Source organism: Megalobrama amblycephala, linkage group LG14 (genome assembly GCF_018812025.1).
Source record: "Megalobrama amblycephala isolate DHTTF-2021 linkage group LG14, ASM1881202v1, whole genome shotgun sequence".
Taxonomy (NCBI): domain Eukaryota; kingdom Metazoa; phylum Chordata; class Actinopteri; order Cypriniformes; family Xenocyprididae; genus Megalobrama; species Megalobrama amblycephala.
This window is the reverse complement of record NC_063057.1, coordinates 6,484,188-6,512,178: the sequence shown is the minus strand read 5'-3', so window position 1 is coordinate 6,512,178 and position 27,991 is coordinate 6,484,188. Positions and strand designations below refer to the sequence as shown.

General features: G+C 38.0%; 2 protein-coding genes and 1 long non-coding RNA gene across 20 annotated transcripts; 2 read left to right on the top strand and 1 right to left on the bottom strand.

Moving 5' to 3' along the window:
• Positions 1 to 455: 455 nt before the first annotated feature.
• ccdc167 (coiled-coil domain containing 167) lies at positions 456 to 3,128 on the top strand. Its single transcript, XM_048154817.1, has 4 exons — positions 456 to 667; positions 953 to 1,047; positions 1,149 to 1,201; positions 2,483 to 3,128. The coding sequence occupies exons 1-4, from the start codon at positions 617 to 619 to the stop codon at positions 2,584 to 2,586; spliced, it is 303 nt and encodes a 100-aa protein (XP_048010774.1). The 5' UTR covers positions 456 to 616; the 3' UTR covers positions 2,587 to 3,128.
• On the bottom strand, positions 2,967 to 25,106 carry snap91b (synaptosome associated protein 91b). 12 transcript variants are annotated; one of them, XM_048154760.1, is made up of 26 exons: positions 24,974 to 25,106; positions 22,316 to 22,458; positions 21,641 to 21,716; positions 21,400 to 21,502; positions 20,819 to 20,912; positions 20,543 to 20,654; positions 18,554 to 18,660; positions 18,424 to 18,465; positions 17,233 to 17,294; positions 16,325 to 16,330; positions 16,223 to 16,235; positions 16,016 to 16,131; positions 15,827 to 15,906; positions 14,696 to 14,710; positions 12,595 to 12,693; positions 11,582 to 11,773; positions 11,260 to 11,334; positions 10,756 to 10,836; positions 9,382 to 9,453; positions 6,806 to 6,928; positions 5,883 to 5,907; positions 5,710 to 5,776; positions 4,800 to 4,853; positions 4,611 to 4,715; positions 4,403 to 4,502; positions 2,967 to 4,108 (listed from the first exon to the last, which is right to left on the bottom strand). In XM_048154760.1, exons 1-25 carry the CDS (start codon positions 25,101 to 25,103, stop codon positions 4,416 to 4,418), a joined length of 2,079 nt encoding a protein of 692 aa, XP_048010717.1. In that variant the 5' UTR covers positions 25,104 to 25,106; the 3' UTR covers positions 2,967 to 4,108; positions 4,403 to 4,415. The 12 variants fall into 12 exon arrangements, 11 of the variants coding, with proteins under 11 accessions (XP_048010717.1, XP_048010706.1, XP_048010707.1 ...); XM_048154749.1 differs by lacking the exons at positions 10,756 to 10,836; positions 11,260 to 11,334; positions 11,582 to 11,773 and adding an exon at positions 14,190 to 14,354; XM_048154750.1 differs by lacking the exons at positions 10,756 to 10,836; positions 11,260 to 11,334; positions 11,582 to 11,773 and adding an exon at positions 14,190 to 14,354 and having other exon boundaries at positions 5,740 to 5,776.
• LOC125244672 lies at positions 4,622 to 27,912 on the top strand. 7 transcript variants are annotated; one of them, XR_007179347.1, is made up of 8 exons: positions 4,622 to 4,737; positions 7,141 to 9,485; positions 10,610 to 14,321; positions 15,820 to 15,911; positions 15,997 to 16,120; positions 24,582 to 24,723; positions 24,821 to 24,949; positions 27,418 to 27,912. It is a non-coding gene; the product is annotated as an uncharacterized LOC125244672 (long non-coding RNA). The 7 variants fall into 7 exon arrangements; XR_007179343.1 differs by lacking the exon at positions 4,622 to 4,737 and having other exon boundaries at positions 6,922 to 9,485; positions 10,610 to 10,873; positions 12,355 to 14,321; positions 27,418 to 27,904; XR_007179342.1 differs by lacking the exon at positions 4,622 to 4,737 and having other exon boundaries at positions 6,922 to 9,485; positions 10,610 to 12,500; positions 14,130 to 14,321; positions 27,418 to 27,904.
• Positions 27,913 to 27,991: the final 79 nt, after the last annotated feature.

Sequence of the window (27,991 nt, the reverse complement as noted above, 5' to 3'; positions counted from 1 at the left end):
TAGTACTGTATTGGGTAAAAATAATGTTTTTATTTTATTAGTTATTATATTACCATAGCAACTATAGAATTACACACAACTATGGTATGGTTCAAAAACACTAGTATTTAGCTACTATAAATTATACTATAGTATTTTTTTCGTGTGGGATATGACAGGATCATTACCAATGTCCATAGCATAGTAGACTGATATTGATATTGTATTTTTCTTCTTCTCACTAACATTCGGATATTAGAATTTAATAAAATGCTAACAGTAACAGTAAAATCTATAGACTAGATATCGGCTCTTTCTTTCTCCAACAAGCGGATGCGATGAGACCTGTTTTCCTGTTTGTTCATGTGACATTCGACATAAAGTACTATCTAAATACTATATTTATATTTACTATAATACTATATTTAGACTATATTTATAATAGACTTTTTGAGCCTTTTCAGCGAATGTGTGGTTGTTGTTTTGTCTGATGTGAAATGTCACCGCTCCGACAGCAGGTGGCAGTATGAATCTCGTCATAGACTGAGAGCGACAAGCAAGACTGTGGTGAGTGAGAGAATTGTGTGCGGAAGTATTCCCACGATTTCTCTTCACTAAAATCCTCAGACCCTCCAAAATGAGTAAATCAAGGACGACGAAGAAAGAGAAAATAAGTGTGGCAAGCGAGGTAAATGTCATATTAATAGACATGCACGTTTATGCGTATGAAACCATAGATATGTATATGTCAATGATGTAACGTCATCATTCCTGTATCTGTCAACTGGTTCATACATTATACATTGTCAATGAATGATGACGTTACATTTATGCCCAGATATAATTTATTGGAAAATCTGTATCTGCACTAAAAATAACGCCTAACGTAATGTTTTTGTGCCATCAGGTCTTATCTGTAATGTGAAAATGTCTGTTCTCATATTAAAATGATGCTCAAAACTTGCTCTCATAGATTGACCGCATTGAAGAGCGCAAATTACACTGTAAAAACAACCTGGAGAGGGCAGAGTTCAGACAGAGAAAACATCAGCTCTCGGACAGTGACAGGTGGTTATGATAAACATATCGCTGTGTTTCAGACATAAGCTTTTTTTGCTGCATAATCTAATATAGAAACGTTGCAAACGAGTCTTTTCATGTACTGACAGGCTCGCGCTGGAAGATGAGATGACCATAATGAATGAAAGAATACAGAAATATGGTGAGTCACTTTTATGGAATGATTGGGGGTGTATAAATGCATCAGTCTGACAATGAAAATTTAGTCCATTGGTTGTGGAATTTAAAGTCACCGTACATGAAATAAAAAATGAACAATTCTTTTTTTTTTTTAAGGAATATATATATTTTTATTCATGAGCCTTGTAATCTTTAAAGGGTTAGTTCACCCAAAAATGAAAATAATGTCATTAATTACTCACCCTTATGCCGTTCCACACCCGTAAGACCTTCATTCATCTTCAGAACACAAATTAAGATATTTTGATTAAATCCGATGGCTCAGTGAGGCCTGCATAGACCGCAATGGTACTTCCTCTCTCAAGAGCCATTAATGTACTAAAAACATATTTAAAACAGTTCATGTGAGTTCAGTAGTTCTACCTTAATATTATAAAGCGACGAGAATACTTTTTGTGCGGCAAAAAACCCAAAATAACGTCTTTTCAACAATATAGTGATGGGCCGATTTCAAAACACTGCTTTGGAGCTTTACGAATTGAATCAGTGATTCGGATCTCCTATCAAATGGCTAAACTGCTGAAATCATGTGATTTTGGCACTCCGAGTCACTGATTCGATTCGTAAAGCTCCGAATCAGTGTTTTTAAATCGGCCTATCACTATATTGTTGAAAAGTCATTTAGTTTTGAACAAAAAATATTCTTGTCACTTTATAATATTAAGGTAGAACCACTGTACTCACATGAACTGATTTAAATATGTTTTTAGTACCTTTATGGATCTTGAGAGAGGAAATGTCATTGCTGTCTATGCAGGCCTCACTGAGCCATCGGATTTTATCAAAAAATATCTTAATTTGTGTTCCGAAGATGAACGAAGGTCTAAAATAAATGACATTATTTTCATTTTTGGGTGAACTAACCCTTTAAACTTCCCCTCCCTCTTGCAAGGACATCTTGTCTTCTCTGATGACATGTTTACTGGCATGAGGGCGGGACAACTTGTCACTCACATGAGATCGACCAATAGCAAACCACAACCATCCAAACAATTCCTAATGGACGAAATCAAGTCCCACCCTGTGTGGCAGCTTCCGTTTCATGCCCAATTAAATAATCACTTCTAAATTTTATAATAATACCCAGTATATGAATTTGTGGATTACACAAATACACTTCTTTACCTATTTTCTGCAAATTGTTATGAATCATACAAAAAAATTTAATTGAATTATGACCAAATTTCTTGAAAACATATTTTGGGAGAGCAGTTCTGTATGATGTCTTTGTTTTATTCTTCAGAAAAGGAGCTGCAGGTACTGAGAGGAGAGAACAGGAAGAACATGATGCTGTCCGTCGCTCTGTTAGCCATCAGTGCCTTTTTCTACTACGCTTTCATATATTAAAGAGGTATTTTCTGTCATGCCAAACACTGACTGAGAAAGAGCTATGGGGAGACTGAATTCCATTCATACCATCAGTCTCCACTCGTCATTGCTTTGTTCAGAGGTTGTGGTCAGTGTCAGTGTCGTTTTAGCCATGAATACATTGTGCCATCTTCATCTTGGCTTCGGCATCCTGGATTGTCCGAACACTGCTTTATGTTTGCTTTGTAACAGAGTGACATTAGATGCTTGCGCATCAGAGAGAGACACAGACTGGGGATTAAATGTATGTTTATATGATCTTCATTTTTGGGAACTCTTATGTATTTACGAGATCACAAATTCAGTTTATAAAGCATCAGTGTAACCGTAGATATTTACCCAATAATGACTCTCTGGTGTTTCTCTCCAGATCACTGTTTATTGCATTTCAACAGGACTAACATGCACAAAGGTGGGAGGGGCAGAGGGTGTTATTCCATCCAAAAATAAAATTTATCAACAAAATGTTCAATTGAAATAAAAAAACAGCCATCAATAAAATGCAATACTGTCCCATTAAACTGCTGTTTGTCCCTTTGATATCCTTGATACTTGCAGCAAACACTCACTTGCAATACAACAACACACTTGCCAGCCAGTTCTGTTCAGTCCTATTTTAAGACCGGCTGAGGAACTTGCTGCTGATAGAATCTGATCTGGCTCAATGGCGTCCCCTTTGCACAACAGAGGAATTACATGCTGTCATATTATATTGTACATACAAGCAGGACTCGATCGGCTCAGACAGTGCCTTGTGATGGACACAGACCTTTGTACAAATGGGATTTACTAACTAGCCATGTAGTATGCAAAGTAAACTTCTGACATAACTAAAATATATTCAACCTTTTTATCTCAAAATAAAGACTAAGGATATCCAAAACAATCTGTCATTTAAAATATTCTAAAATGCATATGTTTTTTCATTGAATAGTCACATGTTGCATGTAACTCAATCAATATAGATACGAAAAAAAAAAAGAATAAAATCAGGGCATTGATAAAAAGAAACAGTGCGTGAGACACTACCTTAACTCGTAATACGCTGATATTGTTCCCACAGAAGTTATTCCATGGTCAAAAGATGACTAATACTCGACTGATGATGACACAGACCGGCCCAGTGATATTTACCACAGCAAAAAACCATTTTCCACAGAAAACGTCACACTTTTGATTTGATTTCCCACGGAAAGCGAGCCAGGAAAAATGAATGCACATCTATCATTAAGAGACCTGCAGATGCACATTCAAGAATGCATCTGCCATTACTCTTCATAGTATTTTTTTTTTTTTTAAATATATAGATCTGAAGTAACTGAGAACATTGAAATACAAACACACGTACACACATGTACTTAGTCACGTCCACGTTTTGTGCTACAACAACAGACAGGGAGGGAAAGAGAGAGAGAGAAGGAGGGACTGGAGGCCCAGAATGTGATGAACGGAAGAGAGTACACACGTCTGATTCATCAGGGCTGCACAATAAGTGTGAAGACTGCAATAGAGAAAAAAAGAAACAGGTTTTAGTATATATATATATATATATATATATATATATATAAGAGATATTAATAAAAAATGTATCACTATAAATTGATTACATTTTAATTGAACCGTGTACGGCCCCATGTTTCATGTTAATGTTTTATTCCTGCAAGCACATTGTTTTCAACTACATTCTTAATATTAAAAATGATATGCATCAGATGCAGAACATAATTTCAGCTTGTGTCTCATTGTGTGTCCTGTCGTCAGATTGCACATCTGCTCTAGCTGTAGTTAAACTTACACCAGCTGCTCATCTACATGAAGTCTTTGATACTGAGGTCAGCGAGAGGATCTTTAGAAGGGGGAGGCTTCCTGGGACTCTGGGCCATTCCTGGAGACATCTGTGAGGGAAACGCACACATGACGGGAGCAATAATTAAGTATGTGTGTCTGCATTTCTTGTCTAAATGCCTAAATGAAAAATTCCACTGCATGCATGTCTAAAATACCGGTTGTCCAGGGGCTCCTCCTGCCGGAAACTGTGGCCTCATCATTGGTTGTTGAGCGGCCATCATCGGTGAGCCAGGCATCATGGGAGCAGCTCCTGCTCCAGACTGTGAATCACAAAGAGACACGGTAAGAGAAACAAACACATACGCTGCACACACACACACATACGCATAAACACACACTCTTACCATGCCAAACGGTGACGGGGATCCCATGACAGGACAGACCCCGAGAGGGGAATTCTAAGCAGGTGGAGGGATGGGGGGAAAGGTTAACTAACACCAAACAACACAGAACAGGACAACACCTGAACATAATGACTCTACACACGACACACAGACACGCAGAAGGGAACACACTGGGATGGTGGTTAGCAGTTTGATTTAAGTGTGAATTTAAATGTTTTAGAAGGGATGTGCATGCACATATGTTTATAATAAAAAACAAACAAAGAGAAGGAAGCAGCTGTCAAGCCATAACAGGTCTGAAGCCCTAAAGCGAGAATCTGAAGCTGCTATTTGGCTTTGTTCACACTGCACACAAATGCAATTGTATGTAAGATTAAGATTATCAATATAAAGTTTGATAAAGATTGCTTTTGTAAATGTATAATTAATGTATAATGAGCAATACCTATGTTACAGTATTTATTCATCTATGTTAACATTAGATAATAAAAATACAAAGTAATAATAATGTAATAATTACAGATACAACTTTTGATTTTAATAATGTATTAGTATATTTTGAAATGAACATGAACTAAGATTAATAAATGCTTTAGAATTAATTAGTTCATGTTATCTAATATAGTTAACAAATAGAACCTTATTGTAAAGTGTTACCAGAATTTAGAATTTTGCAGTTTAGAATAAGAAGTTGAGAAATGTATGGTTGATATTTCAAGAGTTTCAATATTTCAACCCTAAATTTCTTATACGAGAAAGCTCCGCCTCTTTAGTTCCGTTCATTCAGATGATAGGAGCCAAGAGAGAGGCGGGGAGAAGAGGAAGCTTGTGATTGGCTCCGTGCCATGCTGCTCAAAGCCATGCGACTCCACCCCCATGCTCCACATCTACAGAACAACACAACATTTACCATGGTAACGCCCCAGCTAGGGGTGGGTACCTGCGCTTGCCAGTTCGCCCCTCCAGCTGATTCACCCCTGAGAGAGAGAGATAGAAATGGAGAAGGAACAGATACACAAATATGTATTTTGAGAGGGCAAGAAATTATGGTGAAATCAAGAGTAGAATGTTAATGTATCTTACGGTTTCTGGTTCCCCGCTCCCAAATCTGAAAGCACACACACAGAGGTATACAACTTTAGATTCTTACAATTGTTATCTAGTCTTACACTCTGTGGTTTCAATGGAACCATTAATTGGAACAATTGGAACCTTTCAGTGAACAGTCCTTAAAAGAACAGTTTTTTTTGTGTGTATATGAAGAATATTTTATTATTCTAAAAAACTTTCTCCACTATAAAGATCCTTTTGTGTAATGGAAAATTACATGAATGTTAAATTTCACACTCTTAAAAATAAAGGTTCCAAAAGGTTTTTGTTTTTTTCCCTCAGCAATGTCATAGAAGAACCATTGGGGTTCCACTAAGAACCTTTCAGTGAACAGTTCTTAAAAGAACATTTTTTGCGTGTTTGTATGAAAAACATGAAGAACCTTTTTCCTCAATAAATAAGCTTTTGTGCAATGGAAAGGTTCCAAGGATGTTAAAGATTCTTTATGGAACAATAAAACAATAAAGAACCTTTATTATTAAGATTTAGAACCTTTAACATCCATAGAACCTTTCCATTGAACAAAAGGTTCTTCAGATTAATAACATGTTCTTCATATAAACACAAATATGGTTCTTTAAAGAAATGTTCACTGAAAGCAGACCCCTAAAGGGTCTTCTGCGAATAAAAATAAAGGTTGTTTATTGGCATCAATGGTTCCATAAAGAATATAAAAATGGATCTTTTAAAGAACTGTTCACTGAAAGGTTCTTTGGGCAACCAAAAATGGTTCTTCTTTATATCAACGTTGTGAAGCCCCCCTTTTGGAACCTTAAGAGTGTGGCATCATAGAAGCCAATAAGAAACTTATTAAAATTTTTAAAAAGTGTAATAACTTAATTCTATTTTGGCTATGAGTTTCGGGTACACCAAATTAAAAGTGGATGGGAACGTACTGCTGGCCATGTTGGCCATAGCTGAGTCCAGGTCTCCTCCTCCCATGGGTTTGACTGGTGAGGAGGCCCCTGTTGCCTGGGGAGCCATAGCTGGCATGAGCATATCACCCAATCCATCGAAAGCTTAAGGGGAAGTAAAGAGTAAGACAAACATAGTGAGCTTATTTTTCAGTAATAGTAAGGAAACGGGAGCTAAACCCTAATGCAGGGTATATAACTATGGCAACCAGTACAAGAAAAGTCTCGTGTCTACACTGTGTCTACACCAGACGCAAACAGTGCGATGCGACAAAAGCAAATAGAACTCATTCTAATCAGTGATGCTGTCTACACAGGATGCGACGTGACAAATTCCAGATGGTAAACCGATGCCCCGTTCTATTCCTGACGTACTTCAAGAGTTTGTTCGAACCGCCAGCTCTAAGCGGGACTCGAACCCCGTTCTGCCTGCATGGGAGTCGGGCACTCTAACAAGGAGGGTAAAGACCACAGTTTCTAGCGTCAGTTGCTAGAGCGCCTCTTGAGATCAGCGGAGTGAGGTTTGCAGGCACAGCTCTTACCGGCCTACGTCCGATAGACTCTCGCTTCTTCCCATACTATTACGAAGAACAAATGTATTTGCAAAGGTCACTTTGTCACATCCGGTGTGGACAACTTCTAACTGTTGCAGGTGTAGACATGGTGTAAGAACGAGAGCAGGAAGAAAGAAAGCTGAGCGCTATCATGTAAGTTATAAGACACACCACGACTACACTCACAGACACATTGAACATTCATTCAATCATAACATTTAATCTTATCTTTGAAACACCTGAAGCGTAAGACCTGTTTCACACAGCACGCATAGGCAGCACTTACTATTACCAAAAGCTCGCTTTGTGCTTTGAGCTCAATACTATAAATAAAATTTTTTACACAGGGTTTTTATAGTTATAGTTAGATTTACTGAATAGAAATGTCATTTGTGTGCATGTGGAATCAAGTATGACATTTGTCTTTTTTCAAAAAATCATTTTTTGCTGCTATATTGCAAAATATTGTGTTGATAAATAGGTTTATATTGCATTTTCAACATATTTTCTGTCCACTAAACACAGCAAAAATAGGCTCAGCGTCGCACTGCTTACATGTGCAGTGTGAATCCTGTAACTACTGCTTACGCATGTGTTGTGAAACAAGCCTAAAATAACCTGTACAGCTCTTACTGAGCACTGATTCTTAATAATACACTTTACTACCATTAGTTTCTATTAGACACACGCGTTAACACACAGGATCGCACACTGGAGATCTTTGCAAAACATCTAAACTTTCATTCATTCATCTATCCATCTTATACATTATCTAGCTTGGTTAGCAGTCTTTCAGTTTTCACTGAAGCCCTGTTCTGCAATGCAGCAATGCACTGTGGGATTGCAGCTGGTGTAGGAGCATCAGAACTCACCAGTAGCACAGGAGGAAGCAAGCAATGACCCAAGAGCCAGATGGAGGGAAAGAGATGGAAAATGGAAAAACAAATTATAAAAAGAGGGAATTTGAAACATTGGAAGAAGTAGTGGAAAAAGAACATATGAAAGAGAACATGATCAGGAAGAAGAAAGTGTCATCAAGCAGAAGAAACAGATCAGATGAGCACAGAAGAGAGTGAGTGAATGAGAGAAAAGAGAGAGCAGAATTAAGCAGCGAGGCATTGGGAAGAAGGCTTTCTCAGTCCACGTAGAGCTGAGATGAACATAAACGCCACGCATGAGAGAAACAGATGGAAACACTGATCTCATCTCAACATGTCAGTATCACCACAACACAACTGAGATGTAACGTGTCTAGACTCGATATACAGCGCACACACATCACTACACTGACATCAACACACAAAAAACACCTTTGCTTTGTTAAAATGTCATACAACCAGAGAAAAAATGACATATATAAAAAATAGCTTAATTTGAGTTCTCAGTTATGTTTCAGTGAATAAATGTAGATTGCATAAATATATTACAGACTTTGGCGAATCTGAGCATATCTGAAAGACGTGAGATTACAAAGTTCTTTTCTCAGAATAAAGTCAGTGTAACGGATTATCAAAAAAATGGGAAAAAAGTAGAGCAGGGACTTGGTTCTAGGCATCAGTTTTTGATTGGATGTTGACTGAATTGGATGTTGTTGATTGGATGTGGGCGTGGCGAGATTTCAGTGGCGGAGTTTAAGCAGACTAAATGATTGGAGAAGTCCTGCATATGTCACGAGAGAGAAGTCTTCACCAGTTATGACATTTTGATTAACCATTAAAATGAAACATACTGTGCATGGACGCATTATTCACAATAAGATCTATAACATGTATTTAAAAAATAGGATTCATTTCATGCTGAATTTAAGTGCATGATCTAATCTCATTGCTTTCGTTGAGAAAATACTGAGATCTGATTTGTGATTTGTCTTTCCTAAGGGTATGTGAACATGCTGCAGTTTCCATGCTATGGACTATGAAGATTGTAAACGTGACTGTTTTGAACACCGGACAAACCATGAAAATGACATGAAGAAAGAAGTCACGAGGGCTGCAGGAGACGTACCTGACATCAGATCTCCTCCTGCGCTTGCTGCGGCCGGAGGGGCTGGTTTGGCCTCACCAGCACCCGCAGATTCTGATCCATCCACGCAGCATGAGGGTAAAAAAGTGAGTGATTGAGTGAGCCAAAGCCATTACGCTGAGAGTCAAGCCCAGAGAGAGAGAGACAGAGAGAATGTTATCACCCAGCTAACAGAACTGTAATGTCCAAACATTCTTCTAGTAACGCTAACAAAACGTTAGTTCGAAGTTATCTTTTTTGTTTAGTTGGACGTTTGTCTAAAGTTTTTTAAATGTTACTACTTAGTTTCAGATGGTTCGAAGAACATTCAAAGGTAACATTCCCATAATGATTACAGAATTAGAAAATGGAGCATTCCCTTAATGTTGTCTCTAACATAACCAAGAAAGTTTTTTTAAAAAACATTTAACGGGGCAATATGTAGAATTCAGAAACCCTTGTTGTTAGCGACACCGGTGGCCATTAAGTGAACCGCAGCCAGCAACTTACTGCTCGTGCTCGTGCTCATGCACACAAGAGACTGAAGGGCTTGATATTCTCACTGCGAAGCTCTTTTTTGTTCTTTAAAAGTAAAAAGAAGTTGGAAATACCTTTGCAGCAATATACTGTTAATGAAAATCCAGACGCTGAGAGCAATGTTTAGATGAATATGTAAATATGTGCTGTGCGCTTTCCTCTCAATACCACTAGACTATAGACTATACAGATCTTGCTATGTGAAACTATAGTTTGAATCCCTTTTCTTTGCATGACACATTGACATTACAGTAAAGAATAGCTTTTTCTGCATTATCCTGAACATTGTATAAGCATTCATTTCATGTTTCAAAGGGCTCTCAGAAGCGAGCGTACATGTCACACCTTTTTGATTTTCCTGGCAAAAATGCCTCAAGTCCTTCACATAAAAATCATTCTACAGGCTTTCATAGACAACCTAGGTAGTCGGGGAAGGTCTCGTTTTTTAAGTTTCCTTACAAGCTGTTCATATGTTGGCAATAAAAAGCAATACATACATTAAAATTCTTACATATAGCCCGTTTAAAAAAACTGGAAAGTTAAGAGAACATAAAAAATAATGATGGGAACGTTAGCAAAATGTTCTTAGAACATTTGTGTTACCTGGGCACACAAATAAAAGTCTAAGAAGTGTTTAGAACCACAAAATCACACACATACACCTTATTAAAGTCTTTTCACTTCTTCCTGTCAGGTCAGGGAATCTCTCACAACTGCTGTCTGGTGTCCATCAACCATCAGAACAGCTTTATTTCCCAATAACAGAATCCACAGCAACCATCTGAGCAAGACATGCAAATCAAACCATTGCAAATCATGCACACTTGGGTTGTTACCAACCCCCAAACAGGTCCAGATTTGCCCCACTGTCTGGCCAGCTCATGGGGGCAGATAGAGCAGCGGCAGGAGGACGAAACACATCTGGAGCACATGAACGAGTTTTGTTGACATCTAAATGGTAACTTTATGCATCTATCTATGTAAAAGGGACACTAAAATATCACAACTGAACCCGTAAGATTTATCAGTTTTAGGTCATAGACGAAGGCAGGTGAATGAGAGAAAGCCCAAGGGAACAAGTGAAAATAAAAATGTCTCTAAGTGGGGATAATGTAACTAATGGGTCTTGGAGACAGTTCAAGAAAACACAGACAGAGAGATTGGGAAAGAAAAGGAGTAAATGAAGGCCCAAGGGAGTGAGGGAGTGTGCCGGATGGACAGTTCCATCGACTGCCCTAGGAGGGAAGCATATTTGGCTCACCTTGAGCAGTCAAGGACAGAATGGAGAAAAAATAATATCAAGTGAGGCAGGGAATGAGTGGATGGATGTACTGCAGCGTGTACCTGCTGAAAACAGGTCTAGACTGGGGTTAGGGTCTGATTTGGGAACAGTTGAATCTGGCATGGGATCAAAAAAACCTAAAAACAAGATGACATTTATAAAGACAAACATAAGCAAATAATAATAATACAATACACAACACAAACCAAACCAATCAAAATGTAGGGAAAAAAATAAGGTAAAGCAAATCAAACTAAATTTATATTTTTAATTGTCGCTCTTAAAAGTCAAGGGGAAAAAAAAAAACATAGTAGGAGAGGAAAAGATTATCACTCCAAATTTTAAAAAGTGGGAAATGCTAAATTTCTGGCCTAAGGGGTTTACCAGCAAACAGGTCTATCGTCGGTGCTGGGGAAGCAGTGGGGGCTACATCGCTAGTGGAGGTGGAGACAGGTGCCTGGCCAGTAGTGGGCGCCACTGAGCTAAAGAGAGCATTACTGTCATCTACTGGCTGCAGGGAGAACAGGTCCAACTGAAGGGCGTTATCAGCAGAACCTGCCGTTGGAGCGAAGGGATCTATAGTGGGTGAAGAGGGTGAACATAAAACATCTTCAAGGCTCCAAGACTGTTGTGATTTATTATATCGACATTATTTTGCAAAGCGCGAATAAGATATTTTCTACGGAGCCCTGCAAATGACATGCAGGAAATAAATAGTAGGATGAATTGTGCGCACAATATGCTAATTTGTTCCCTCGATTTATAAATCATGTGCACGATTTACTAATTCGTTCCCTTGATATATTAAATCATGCACACAATTTATAACTCGAGGGAATGAAATAGTAAATCTCCCACACAATTTAGCAAAATAGAAAACCATGCAATATCAAACAGCGTAATGGACTGTTTTTGTACTGTTAAAATAACTAGAAGCGAATGACACTGGAAGTCTTGCACATTCAAGTTACAAATAGCCGCACCTGCTCTTACATTAAAAATAAGGTGGATAAAGTCACCCTGAGGATGAAACTTCAGAGAGGGAAAAAATGAGGAAGAAAAAACGAAGAATTTTCTTTTCTCTGCGGAAGTTAGAGCTGATTATCTGTCAGATACGCTGTCTGTCTAACAAGTCGACATCTGCTTGTGCCCCCCAGAGAACCGAACTCCAATGTTCAAAGACTATTTCCCTAGCAACACAGATAGCAATCTCCACGGCAACACTGATGCCAATTCAGAACACTCAAGACTGACCAGAGGAGGCAGAGCCTGCAGAGGAGGCTCTATGTGCTTCTTAAAACCGGTAAATGAAAACAATCACAAGCAAACACACTCGCTCTCTCACCCATTATGTACCGACATTCTCACATATATGTGCTTGAACTGTTGTCACCCACCATTTGCTGCGGTGCCATCGGCAGCAGGGGTGGGCGTGGCTGCTGAGGCCCCACCCTCCGCAGCAGCAGCTGTTTCAGCCGCAGGGGCCGCAAACATGTCTGGAGTACCGCACACGAGGGCCAAAGGTTGACGGATAATAGCCAAAGAAAAGGGTGAAAGGAGGCAGAGGAAATAGAAAGAGTAGAGAGCATAGAAAGAAAGAAACGATAGACATCAGTGTCATGCAAATTTCAGGAAAAAAAGACCTTTTGCACAGAAATATTTTAAATTATGTCCTGCATACTTAAAATAACATGCACTCTTAAAAATAAAGACAGAACCTCTAACTTCCATGGAACCTTCTGACCGCACAAAAGGTTCAAAAGGAATGTTATAGTGGAAAAAGGTTTTTTTTTTGACTGAAAGTTTCTTTGAGAAACTAAAAATGGTTCTTCTATGGCATCACTCCATAAACACTCTTTTGGAACCTTTATTTTTAAGAGTGTACTATATAATAATTCTGACCAATTTTGTTAATATGAAATATTCGTAACCCATTTTACTTTAGTAACATAGCATATTTCCAGGATATTCAACCATACGAAAGTAGGATTAAACTTGATCTTATCAATGTAAAATGCATTACATTTTTTTTTCTTTTTAACTCTTTCCCCGCCATTGACAGAATTTTCCATCATTTATGAGACAACGCTTCCCTTCCGTTTTGAAAGGATTTTCCAGCTTTCCATGTTTTCACTGTTATACAGTAGGGGGCGCTATTACACATCTTCTGAAAGAGTAGAGAATCTCCAGATCAAAACACAGACAAAAAAGGAGCAGAAACAAGTGATAAAAGCATTGCTTATGCACGTTGTAGTTTTTGAAAAAAACATGATTTTCTCAGCTTTTTGTTCAATATGTAGCTTTTTTATGAAATGTATCTACATTCAAGTGTTGAAAAAGAATGTATGAAGCTAACAAATTTTAAAGCAGAGGCTATGTTCTATATATATATATATATATATATATATGTTGCATGTTCAGATTTCATACAAACAAATATTTTGGGAACCATGAAAGTTATCAAAAATGCTGGTGGTGGCTGGCAACTTTTTAAAAAAAACGCTGGCGGGGAAAGAGTTAACAGAACTTGCTCATGTATTATTGGAACATGTATTAGAAAGTAAAATGGGTCGGTTTTGATTTCATGCTAACTTTAAACCTTTTTGCATTCGCTGAATGTAAAACTAAATGAAAGCCTGATTAATCTTACTGTGCAGTCTGAAAATGCAGCTACACATAAGAATAATCAAATGATTATAATTCATATATGTAATTTTAACACAAGATCTTGTGGAGCATTGATAGCAAATAAATGTCAAATAAAAACTGCAGCATGGAAGATATAAAGGAAATGAGAATATCTAGATTTCTACAGCAGACAGAAATGGATCATTGATGACTACAGACATCACAAATGCCACAAATGAAACAGCACAAACTGTGATTTTGATCTGATCTTTAATTTCTGTGCTGGGATGTTCCTCTATTTCAGAATGTGGCACAGCCTCTTCTCCCAGAAAAATCTTCTTAAGGAAGAAACCTCACTACTGACCTCCGAGGAGATCCGCTGAACCGGAGGAAGCACCGGCAGCGGAAGGAGGAGGAGCCAAAGAAACGGCTGCCTCAGCGGCTGTGGTGGTGGGCGTGGCTGAGGAGTTGGAGTCTACGGCAAGGGTTGGGTCAGGTAGGAGAGTCTCTGTAGTAAGGGAACCTATTTCTGCATAGCCACGCCCCCAAACGGACCAATATAAACACAGCGTAAATAAACAGATAACCAGGAAAGGAACCAAAGAAGAGGGCAAGAGCATAAGAGAGAGAAAGAGAAAGAGAAAGAGAAAGAGAGAGAGAGAGAGATTCTACTGAGCAAAGACTGAGGTTAAATGGATTCTCACTCTAAAAGGCTTTCAGGAGACTAGGTTTGTCATATATAGATCATTTCAATTTCCCAGATGAACTATAATAAGTGTTCAAAATGTTTAATAAAATGGATGAGACATTTAACACATCAAATCACATGAAAACACAACTAACGTAAAATGAAAAGACAACAACGCTTACCTGACCCCAGCAGATCTGATGTGACAGCGGCCCATCAGAGACAGATAGAAAAAGATCTGGTTAACAAATTGGGTCATGCATTCATTAAGAGTTTGTAATGAGGAATGTAAAACAGGTGCTTTAAGGTTTTAGGAAGTTTGTGTGTTAAAGGTCTGGTTTTGGAATGTGTTCTGGACAGTTTGCCGCAAGTTTGGTTTTGTCATGGAGCAATATGAAATTAAAATAGATACAATTTACTTTATTAAAGGGGCCAAATTATGCCCTTTTACAAAGTGTTGATTTTGTTTTAGTCTACTTGAGTAGGTTTTCATGCTTGAATGTTTAAAAAATGTTTTCACATATTTGACATTGTTGCAGCTCCTCTCTTCCCAGTCTGTCAGTAACGCTCTGTTTAGTTCCTGTCTATGAAGTCCATTCTGCTGAAAAGCACAGTGTGCTCTGATTGGTCAGCTGGAACAGTGTGATGTGATTGGGGTTTTTGGGAAATGTCCCGCCCCCTACCATAACCGCGAGTTTCAACACACTACTAACTCAACCAGGCCCCGCCCCTTTATTTTGCATATATCATTCCCGGAAGAAAACTCAAGAAAAGAAACAGTGACATTTATATAGAGAAGTGCTTTTGAAGACCTTTTCATGCTCAAACAGCAACATTTCGCACTAAAGAAAGTAAAAAAAAAAAAAAAAAATCTTTTCCTGTTGTGAAAAATTCACTGGTGCATGTTATTGCAAATGTTCTCTTCATAATTTTTCATCAAATGTAATGCAAACGTTTCTTTATAGCTGATATCATTGAGACCACATTCATGATTTAAGCAGTTTTTCTAGCTGGATGACCTGTTTCACTCTAAAATATGTCACATTACAGAAATGAAATGGCTTGTGAATGCTGTTTCATGTTGATAAGATCAGTTATTATCATAAATATTTTATGGTTTCATATTAAAGTAACCCAATTTGAGCACGCTAGCACATATACTCCCAAGATTTTTGAGTCAGACCTCAGCATAGCCATGCATCTGAGCTTACTCCTTCAGAAAGGGCTTTTTTTCTTTCTTTTTTTTTCTCTGAGCAATTTTGGGTTTTGGTGCGGCTTGGTTATGTATGTGTGTGTATGTGTTTAGACTGTACCTCCCCAAGACGTGGGAGCAGCTGATGCTCCTCCTGCAGAAGGTCCAGAGGAAGACAACGGGTCCAGATCCAGAAGAGAACTACAGTGAGACAGACAGACTTTTATAAACGCATGAAAGCTGTACAGTCAGATATCATCTTTTGTTTTGATTAGCATTTTATTCCTACAGGAAGCATGGTTACACTCACTCAGTGGCAGTTTCGGCAGCAGGCGCGGCCTCGGTGCGCGGCGGCTCCAAAGTGGGGACGGCAGCAGCAGATTTGGCGGGAGTGGAGGTTGGAGACACGTTATTGGTGGGTGATCCCTAAAACATAATGCAGAGCTACAGGTTAAGCATGTGTGTGAGAGATCCATGAACAAAATCAAAACGATAAACAAATGACGTGCTGACTTACCTTTGTGGGTGACCTGAAGGACACAAGCAGAGACATTAATGATTTTATATAAAATAACAAAACTGATGACAATGTTGATGAGATTATTTAAAATGTACTCACCCTTCCCTGAAGAAACCATTGCAAGAGAAGGAAAAAACATAAATTAGGATTCATATTTATTTAGTTAGAGATGTACAGTACAATAACTGCAGAGACAAGCCATGGTTGGTGAAAGTGATTTCAGCAAGTACAATATGTTCCTGGATCAACATTCCAGTCAACCAATCAGATTTGAGGGACATGTGTACAGTTTATATCATATCTAAACTTAAGTGCCTCTACATCAGCGTTATTCACCTATCATTTCCCTCTGATTTTAAAGGGGACCAGTTATGCCCCTTTTCACAAGATGTAATATAAGTCTCTGGTGTCCTCAGAATGTGTCTGTGAAGTTTCAGCTCAAAATACCCCACAGATCATTTATTATAGCTTGTCAAATTTGCCCCATTTGGGTGTGAGCAAAAACACGCACTTTTGTGTGTGTCCCTTTAAATGCAAATGAGCTGCTGCTCCCGCCCCCTTTCCAGAAGAGGGCGGAGCTTTAACAGCTCAACAACAACAAAGCTGGAGAATCTCATGCAGCCAAAATCAGGATTGTCAGTAACGGTGTTCAGCCTTACATTGAAAGAAGCTCATTGTAGTCCCTACTATCCGTTTGTTGTAGTCCTAAAAAGGTGATTTCGGTAAAATAAAATATCTCTAAAAAAGGGAAATCATAATCAAGGACCCCTTTAAGGATGTTAGGTTTAGTGGTAGGGAAAGGGTTAAAGCTATATTTTCAGACAGGAATGTTGTTCTAGGATCAACTTAACATGTTTTACTTGGCAAAATCACGGTGACCAACCATGGTCATGTGCCTTGCTCAGGCTTCTCTATCCAATCTAGCATGCAACATTTGATTTACAAGTTCAGAGTTACTTCCCATCTGACATTTAAAGTGATTTAGAAAGAGTTCAGGGGTCTCATACCCTTTCTTCCCTTCTAGACTGTTCATATGTGTCTCCAGTGATTCCAGAATACTGCTGGGAGCCTGAGAACAGCAGAATAAAACACACACAAACATGATGAATAATACAATGACAGTACAAAAACCATCAGAGCACATTTGATGTCAATATCTCTCAAGTTTTCACAGCAAATTCAAACAATAAAACACCACACCAAAACCTGCTGGGAAGCTTTTCTCAAACCACTCCTCACAGCACCGCAAAATCAGCTCACTGCACAAACCATGAGACAGAACTGGACCTCAGTGCATTGCTTTACCCAGCTCTTGAACATATTATTTGCCTTTTGAGGACACCTTTTAGGAAAGGAAAGGAAAGGAAAGGAAAGGCAGAAACTCATCTTATATGAGTTCTTAATGTTTAAAAACCACCAGCCTATACAAAAACATTCGCTATGTCCGAATATGCCTACTCCCACACTATACTGTAGGCAAAAAACAGTATGCGAGCCATGTCTGAATTCATAGTATTTATACAACAGGAGCTGAAAAGTAGACCTACAACTTCCGAAATGCTCATTCGATGGACACTACTATCCCATGAGGCCACGGGAGAGAGTTTGTGAGCAACTGACGCTGGTAAGTCACATGACAGTGACAACATGACAGATATAGTACGTCTGAATTTTATTCACACTACACACGTTCATACTATACTTTTTTAATGGTCGCAAAGCAAGTCTCAAACCAAATATAGTACCTACTATACAGTATGTGATTTCGGACACAGCGATACTGTTTTGTGAATAACAAGCTCAGGCAGAAAGGGCTTCTGAACAAGCAGGTAAAAGCAATGCACTGAGATGCATACTGCGTCCCATATCAGTCGCCATGGTTACCGGCTCTTCGTTGCGGCAGTCTTTAAAGGGACAGTCTTCGTTGTCTGAATCTGCCAGGTCGGCAACTACGCGGGGGTGCAGACACTGGGAATTCCCATGACGCTCGGTTAGGATGGATGAAAAGCTCGATCACACTCACACAAGCTTTACTTAATTATTTTAAAAGCTAGACTAAATTTTTCACAATCCGTTGACATCAAGAGATCAATACTTGGCCTGATTCTTCTTACTTTAGAGTTAGTGACACGCCAACAAATGGCACATATGAAAAGACGAATGTCTGGAGTCACTGGAGTATTACAATAGTAACTTACATAAGAGATGTCAGGGATGTCATTCTTATCCACTCCTACTTGCTGCAACAGAAACACAATAATCATATTCTAAGTGAATTGATATTCTGGAAATATATTTGGCTTTAAAAATCTCTTCTTCTGGCCTTACCTCAGCAATTTTCATGAACTCTGCAATTTTGGTAACCCGGGTCAGAAATTTCTTATAAATCTCCAGAGAATCCTTGCACTCAGACTTCTTCATTTTGAAATATTTCTCTGTAGATGCAAAAGACAGATCAGAGCCTTCAGGATATAAGAATTGGGTAACACTTTACTTATGGCTTTATATGTAATCAATGTTGGGTAAGTTATTAATTACTAGCTACTAATTACATCTTCAACAGTGTAATTACTGTTTACTGTTTAATTACTATCAACCTCGACCAGTTGAACAATACAAGGATAGACATGAAACTGCTCTTTTAATTCTTTCAAATAAATAATTATTCTTGAACTGACTAAAGTATTTAAAGTGAGACGGTTACATTAAAAACATACTTTTTTATTATTAGACGTTTAATTTCCACTATTGTTTTATATAGAATTGTTCTATAATCTATACAGTATTTAATGCAATTACATCAGAAGTATTTGTGATTAAATTACAGTAATCCTTTACTTTACTTTTTCAAGGGAAAAGGAATCTGCAAAATATTATAATGCATTTTAACTTTGGTTATAATTATTTATGAAAAGATTAATGCATTATAACCAGTGTTGGGGGCAGTGTTGGGGAAAGTTACTTTTAAAAGTAATGCATTACAATATTGCGTTACTCCCTAAAAAAGTAACTAATTGCGTTACTTCGTTACTTTTTATGAAAAGTAATGCGTTACTTTACTTTTGCGTTACTTTTTCTCAACAGGGCTGGGCTTGCTTGTTTGTTTGTTTTTTAATAACAACAAAAACATTCTAATTTTGGCAAAAAGGCCCTTTCACACCAAAAGTGAAATTAATAAGCCTTAGGCTGAAGGAAAAGCATATTTACACCTGTACAGTAGAGGGCGCAGCTCAAACAAATCTTTCAGATGTGCTGCCGTTCTGGATTTAAGAAGAATAAGATACAGTAGAAGGAAGTTCTAGTTCTTATTTCTAAATCTAATCTAAAGTATTTTTTGCTTATTAGTATGGTTGAATTGAAGGTCAGCAGCAAAGACATTGGTTAATAATTGAGATTAAATACATAAAGTATATTTGTGTAATTTAATATAGTTAATTATTACAGGTTTGCAAAAATTCTGAGATTGCATTTCACTGTTTTTATTCATTTTGAGGAATACTGAATGATTTCGTGCAAGTGAGATGAGTAAATGCATGTTCACATTTAGTCTAGAACTACAATAACCATCATTGCTTACACAGCGCACACAATATCTCTGCACTGTATTCCTCTCAACATGGGGACAACATGTCAGTCAATAAATGTGAAAAAGTAACTTGCATTACTTATTTGAAAAAGTAACTTAGATATTTTGTTGTAAATTGAAAAAGTAATGCGTTACTTTACTAGTTACTTGAAAAAGTAATCTGATTACGTAACTCAAGTTACTTGTAATGCGTTACCCCCAACACTGGTTGGGGGTAATGCATTACAAGTAACACAAGTTATGTAATCAGATTACTTTTTTCAAGTAACTAGTAAAGTTGTTTTCCCATTTATAGACTGACAGCTCTCCTGTCCCCATGTTGAGAGAAATCGGGAGCAAGACTGCACTTTCTTAAGCCTAAGGCTTATTCATTTCACTTTTAGTGTGAAATGGTCTTTACATTTGCCAAAAATATAACTTTTATGTATTTCTATGTTAAAAATCAAACAAGCAAGCCCAACCAAGGTGAGAAAAAGTATGGCAAAAGTAATGCAATGCATTACTTTTCATAAAAAAAACTAAGTAACGCAATTAGTTACTTTTTTAGAGAGTAACACAATATTGTAACACATTACTTTTAAAAGTAACTTTCCTCAACACTGATTATAACATACATTGTGAATACCTTAATAATGCATTATACATAAAGGCCTTAAGAACTGTTTAAATATGGTAAGATGAATTGTAGTTCAGAGATTGAGATCATCTATATTAAATGATTTATCACATACCTAATAAATTGATGATGCCATCATTGTAGGAGGCGAAGAGCTTTATCAGATCCTTAAAGAGAAGCAGGAATGCTGCGTTTATGATGCCATTGTTCAAGTCTTTAGGATGAACCTGAGGGGGGAAAAGAAAAAAGGGAGCATTTAAAACATTAATGTGAACAATAAAATTTAACCTTGTGTTTCTGGCAACAACAACAACATAAAAAATAATGCTCAGTCTCAGTTAATGGGACGTCTTCACAGAAGGTCCCAGATGTTGTGTGAGGTGTTACTCACGTCAAACTCCAGCAGTGTGTCCACTTGAGTCTGCAGGGCAGGCATGGCCTTCAAGAGCTTGTCCGGAGCCATAGTCCTCATCACACCTTCAGCTCTGAGTGCACACACACAGTTTGGTTTCCATGTTTTATGGGGACATTCCATAGACGTAATGGTTTTTATATTGTACAGTATATTCTATCCCCCTACGCTAACCCTACCCCTAAACCTATCCATCACAGAAAACTTTCTGCTATTTTAGATTTTCAAAAAAGATCATTCTGTATGATTTATAAGCTTGTTTCCTCATGGGGACATAATGTAGGGAATACTAGGACCACACACACACACAGAGGAGAAATAGTTAGAAATAGCAGTGCATAAGAATGATTGCATATATTTGCTGAGTCCTGAGAAACCATCCTTTCTTTCGCTCTAACTCAGAGATGACATTCACTTTGTGATCTATAAACTGTGGGAGTAAATTCAAAGTGTTTCTAACAACATCATGCTATCTAAAATGTACTCTGACATAATATTGAATAACTTGGAGTAGCTAGTGTCTAAATGTGGCCTTCCATTCCGAGAATCAATCGACGTACCCCTTTTTAACTCGAGTGAAGTCGAAGGCCATCGCACGGTAAGCGTATGCCTTCTCATTCAAGTACCGTGCATATCGCCTGATGAATGTAGACATGTCATAGCCTTGGAGACAGAAAAGGAATTAACAGCTTTATAGTTTAAAGTATTTCATGGAATTATTAAACACAAATTAAGTGACATTTGATAGAAGTTTATGTGACTTTATCCATTTAACTCACACACAAATGTATAGAAACTCACCATGGGAGCCTGTTTTGTCAATAAAGTTGCTGAGATTGAACAAGGAAGTCCTTGAAGCCAAATACTGAATGAATCTCTGCAGGGATTTAAAAAGGACAAATTTCTCAAACACACATTATTTTATTTTATACCAAAATGCCTAATGATTTCTGAACTTGATAAAAGCAAATGCAGTCCTCCATGCTGTTTTCTATGGAGCCCCTAAAGGGACATGGTAGTGGAAAAAATATGGGATGGGAGAAAAAAAATATATTATAATGATTTTGCGTTCTATTGCAAAAGTTTTGCGTTCCCCCTTTGCATTTTGCTTGCATTTTGCGCTGGAAGGATTTTGCGATTGAGACAGCCCCTAAAATGGCCGACTCCCTGATCAGTGCTCTGAATACTGGACTAGGAAGCTGATTGAGACACACCCTTAGTTTCATAGTAAATACATCAGTCATGTATCCCTCACCTCATTTCCGCCGATGCAGATGTGGTGCATTTTATTGCATTTTTTTATTGCGTATTCTCAAAATGCCAAATGAACTCTGAACTTGATAAAAGCAAATGCAATCCTGCATGCAGTTTTCTTCTCTTATGTCAAATGAAACTAGTACATCTGGGAGTTTTATTTTAAACTTGATAAAAAGATACTAAAAGGAATAAAGTTTATACGGTAATGTATTGCTTCACCTCATTGCCGTAGATGCAGATGTGGTGGGTCGTGGTTAGAGCTTTGAACACGACCACCCAGCTGGCATTAGTGGATCTCTCGAATAGTGTGTCAGCCATCTGAGGGATGTTCACGTTTGTCTCGTTGGTGGCTGAGATCAGATCTGCACACAAAACACACGCACATTTACCACCACAGAGCTACATACTGCAATGGGGATGAAGTTTTATGATTATTGAACCAGCAGACAGATTCTCAAGGGGAAAATTCATAACAGTAATTGCATTTAGAAAGCAAGAAACAGCCCCACGGAGACAAACAACAATATGCCTGTGCATTTTTCTTGCATGTAACAACATACATCAGCTATCACCCCGTAGCCCAAGCAGGGCTTGACATTAACTTTTTTGCTCACCAGCCACTGTGACTAGTGGTTTTGCAAAGTTACTAGCCACTCAGCATTTTCACTGGCCACAATTTTGACATTGATACCATGGGGGAAAACTGCCACATAGATATTTTTAATATCATCTCATAATTTTGCAGCAGGTATATTAGGCTGCTGTCACTTTAAGACCTGAAGCACCGATCCAATATACTGTTACACATGCAATTTCTTTCTCAACTGTTTACGTTCACTTACAACATAACTGGCTATGTTTATGTAAATACCCGCCAAGACCGGTATTTTGACATTATTTTGTGTGCATTTGACAGTTTAAGCACAACAATCAGTGAAAAGAACTTAATTTAGTTCCGAGAGGCGGATTTATGTGCGCACGCCGCACACGTTCTGGCGCAAATATGGCTGCCGTCACGCCAGCTCACCATTTTTATTTTTAGAAAATGACAGATCATTTTGCTAGATAAGACACTTATTCCTCAGCTGGGATCATGTAGAGCTCTTTGAAGCTGCATTGAAACTGACATTTGGACCTTCAACCCGTTGAACCCCAGTGAAGTCCACTATATAGAGTAAAATCCTGGAATGTTTTCCTCAAAAACCTTAATTTCTTTTCGCCTGAAGAAAGAAAGACATAAACATCTTGGATGACATGGGGTGAGTAAATTATCAGGAAATTTTAATTCCGAAGTGAACTAATCCTTTAAAAGATGCATCGTTATTTTTCACATTTGGAAATTTGGTGGAAAATGTGTTTAAACTAATGTAATAATGCAAAACAAATCCCAGTAGTCCTAAAACAGGATTGATTTTCTTTAAACAAAATATATGTTCTTTTTATTTGTTTGGATATGGGAGCGCATTACGTCCCTGACATACTTCCCAACAGGAGATCTTCTTAAAATCCATATAACGTTGTGCTCAGGGTGCCAATGTGTTAGTCATGGCTGCTAGAGAGCACACTGCAGTGGAGTTAAGAAGCCAAGAATAGTCCAGATTAGACCACACTGAGATACAGTGTGTGTTTCCACTAATTCAATATGTTGCTACATGTAACGTCACAATATATTAAAGTATATGGCGCAGCAGTCCCTGTTTTGGCAGTCTGTACATATAGGTTATGACTATGTGAGCAGGTGCAGCTCACTGGGATTATGGAATTGCTCATGTGACCGGATTACAGACAGTGTAAATACAGACACATTGCAAATACACACACACATGCACCATCAGTATGAGCACATGACTAAACTCTCTGCCAATCGGGTGCATTGGTACATGATGCAAGATCGTACAAATTAATCCTAATTAATGCATCTAACAAGACGGTGATGGCATTAATATTTAAATAAACTCCTATGAGCAGCACAACCAGGTTAAACTAACAATCTGCGACTTTCTTGCTGTCCTGCGACTTTTCTAATTCAAAGCAAATGCTGCCTGTGTGAAGACCCTTTCGTGCAAACCGATACCATGTCATCATGATGTCACTCACCCCTCCCCCTTTCCCAATAATCTACTTCAGTTTCCATGACAACCTCACCACCACCCCTCTCGCCTTCCAATTCAACAGACAAAAACTCATTTCTTGTCATAAAACACCTGATACTACAAAAGTAAAATGTGTTGCTTTCTGTAGACAGGCCAACAATGCTAAACTGTGCCAAGCGGATTTATGAATCTATGGATTTTGGGAGTGCCTGTGAAATCAGGACACATCTTACGCACAAAAGCATCATGTGTGATTCCCTGTTGAAGGGATTGCTGATATTTACACACAAGATTCCTCTGCTTGCATACCAGTGTCCTCACCTTTGGCTTTGTAAATAATACATGCATGCTTTGGCTGATCGATTTATAATTCAGAAGGCCTTCTCCTGCAGGACACGGAGCTCGAGGGCGACACGAAGATGCTTTGTAGCCTCTCCGTCCTGTCTAAATGCAGTTGATTTTCCTTCTGTCTTCTGTGCTTCTGTCTCTCCCTCTCAGTTCCAGACCACACCACCCACATAAAGACACTTCAGGGTATGTTCTGTGCTGTCAGTTTGCCTTAACAATAAATTCAATCAGCTAGACACACTTACACACTCCTTATATTACATGCACCCTTTTGCATTTACAGAATTGCAACTAGTAGCAAGCAACCTCACTGAGTAGAAGCCATGCATATACACTACGCGTTGGCCTGCGGTGTGGTGCTGAAGTGGACAGCGCCAGGTCTGAGTGAGACTGAACGCGTCGAGGAATGAGGGTGAGTCAAAAATGTCTCACTTACAATCCAGGTGCTTCTTCTTGGGCGCCATCACCTCGTGCGTGGTGGCTTTGCATACGGCGCGAGCCACATCGGATCCGGTGAGCTGGTACTGCGCCGCGGCGATGCGATCCGTCAGAGTCTGTCCCGACATTTTCTCCCGGTAGCGTCGACAACCACCTCAAGAATCAACTTCAGGGGGAAGGACAGTCGAAATGCATATGATATTCGCCGACAAAAAAAAGAGACGGAATCCAAGGTGGCTTTTTAGAAACCGACAATGTCAATTTCTCCTTTTGGTTTCCAACCAGAGCGCATGAAATGGTGTTCAAAAGCACAAAAATATATTTAATTCTACAAAACGTGGAGTCTATGAACGGGTTGGTTTCAGCACCATGGATAATGCCACTATTACGTAACGCCCTACGCCGAGCTATTTTCTGGCTCTCGTAGGAAATAATTAATCAAATTAATACAGCAAACTGTCACCTTTGATTAGTATATGCATTAAAAAAACCCATCTAACCGAAATAACAGAGCGTTTTGCGTTAAACTGGTCCTTTTTTCAATTGAATTAAAGAAATAAACGCATGAAAACCAGTTGTAAATACGTTCCGTTGGTTAATCCTTTACTATAAACCTGTTCGGGATTCCGGAGCCTCGGTAATATTCGGTCAAAGCCCGTGTGTCCTTCCCGTCGGGTCGGATGATGATGGTGCTGATGACGTGTCTTTTTCAAGCCTTTTCAAGGGCGAGGGTATGAAGACACGTTATTGTTCACGTTTCAGTGATATATCGTGTAGATCTTGAATATTCAGTTGCTTATTTTTGTGGTAATGCAGGTTAAGGTCCTGCCTTGTCGGTGGACCTGGTCAGGTGACGCATAACAGGCTCTTAAAGGGAAGCGGCGTCAAGCTGGCACGCGCCTTTAAGGGGTCTGTGCGCGTTCACGGTTCATCTGTCTGCATTCTGCTCCCTGAGCACAGAGGTACATTCTCTGTCACGAGTTTTCAGGGAAATTAGCTGAATGGAGGAGAGTCACATACTCTTCAGCTTTGTCTGAGAATTCTATTACATTTTTAGACTTTCTTGTGTTTTATTCTTTTGTGCTCTGTGAATAGCATAAGCTATATTTCGCCTTGCAATTTTGGATCCTTGAAAGACAATATGGAATAGCATGATCCTCTGCATGTCTACTACAACTCTAGTGACTGAATGTGAAAACAGCAGCTTCATCATTCGACCACTAGGTGGAGACACTTCAACACTATGGATTATTTTTCTAATTATAGAACAAAAGTTTTCAACTTTTCAACTGCCAACTTACCATATCTACTTACCATACAGACAATAGTGTCAGTGAAAAGCATGACTGATATGACATTTTATATGATATGTGAACAAAATAAAGACATTAAGTAAAACGGTGAATGTATTATTTGTATTTTGCATAACTTCCAGTCAATCTGTAATTCAAAGTGTGAACATATTTAATGTTACTGTAGTGGAAATGTTCACTGTTATACATTCTTAAACAATCCTTTGAATATTTTCAATTTTTAAAAAAAAATGTAATGGCTTTTAGCTATATAGTGAACTACTAGTTTAACATTTTTATCAATTTAAACATGATTTGAATGCAAATTATTAAAAAAGCATGATTGACATTTAAAGCTAACAGGGAACGTTCTCAGAATGTTCTGGCAAGGTTTTCTCTAAGTCATTAGCAAATGTTCTTCCAGTAACGTTAATAGAATGTTTGTTCAAAGTTCTTTGGACTTTAATAATGTTCTCAAAATGTTAGCACAAAAACATTATTTATATATAATGCATATAACTTTTTTCTGAAACGTTTTAGTTGGTTGTTCATCTAACATTTTTTTTTTAAATGTTACTGCTTTCAGAATGTTCAAAGAACATTCAAAAGTAATGTTCCCATAATGTTTGTAACATGATAAAATGGAATGTTCTCAAAATTACTGTATAACTAAGAAAAACATAAAAAAAAAAAACCACTTTGAATGTTCAGAGAACTTAATGGGAACATTAGCAAAATGTTTTAGAACATATTTTTAAAATATTGTAAAATGGGATCCAGAAATGCAGTTGGACTGGATTATGACCTCAACCAAAACTGAACTACCATGTGCGTGGGTTAACTGTATAATGACTCCCTGATAACGGTAATATTTCTGTGTAAATGGTGTTTGAATCATATATGTGTTCACTATTGAAACCTACATAATATTTATTATATATTTTGATTTGCTTATTGTGTTCTTACTCTTCTAAATGTATTTTTAAGGTTTTATAAAATTTCATTCAAACCTGTGTTTTGTTAGTTGTCAAAGAAAATCTACCAGTGAATACGCTGTTCTGTAATACTTCCTTATTTGTCCAGATATTTTTCTCTCACTATCTCCCTGTTTCTGTGTCTCCCTTCGCTGCATTTATGTGTCTGTCCTCAGAGAAAACATCTCATGGATTGTGGGAAAGTGGAGATAATGCATGTGACTTGTAAACAGAGTCTGAGGGCACAGGTGAGACGACACACAAACTGTCAAACACAGAACTGTTTGAAATGCATATTTTTGATGGTGTGAAATTTGGTCAGTTAACCTTAGAAGCCTAATGGAGGTTATGTGCAACAAACTTCTGTATTCTGTAAAGCAATCGCTTCCGGTTCAGGTCTTTTGTATGTGCTTCGTTAAATATAAAATGGTTTTGCTCAAGATGCCTTCAAAGGAGCGAGTAAAGATGAGATTGATATTAAAATATTTATAATTAAAGGACCTACTCATATTTGTGATTTATTAACAGGGGCATTTTAATTCTGCATTCTTTTTCTGCTAGAGAGAAAAATTAACATTTTATTGTCACAAAATTAAAGGCACCATGAAATCAAAATAGACAATTCTTTTTTTTTTTTTTTTTTGGAACATTGCAGTATTTATTATAAATGATTTATAAGTGCACTTTTTTTTTAAATTCATGTGTTCTTGTAATCTTTATTCAGAACAACTTCTCCTTCCTCTTACAGCA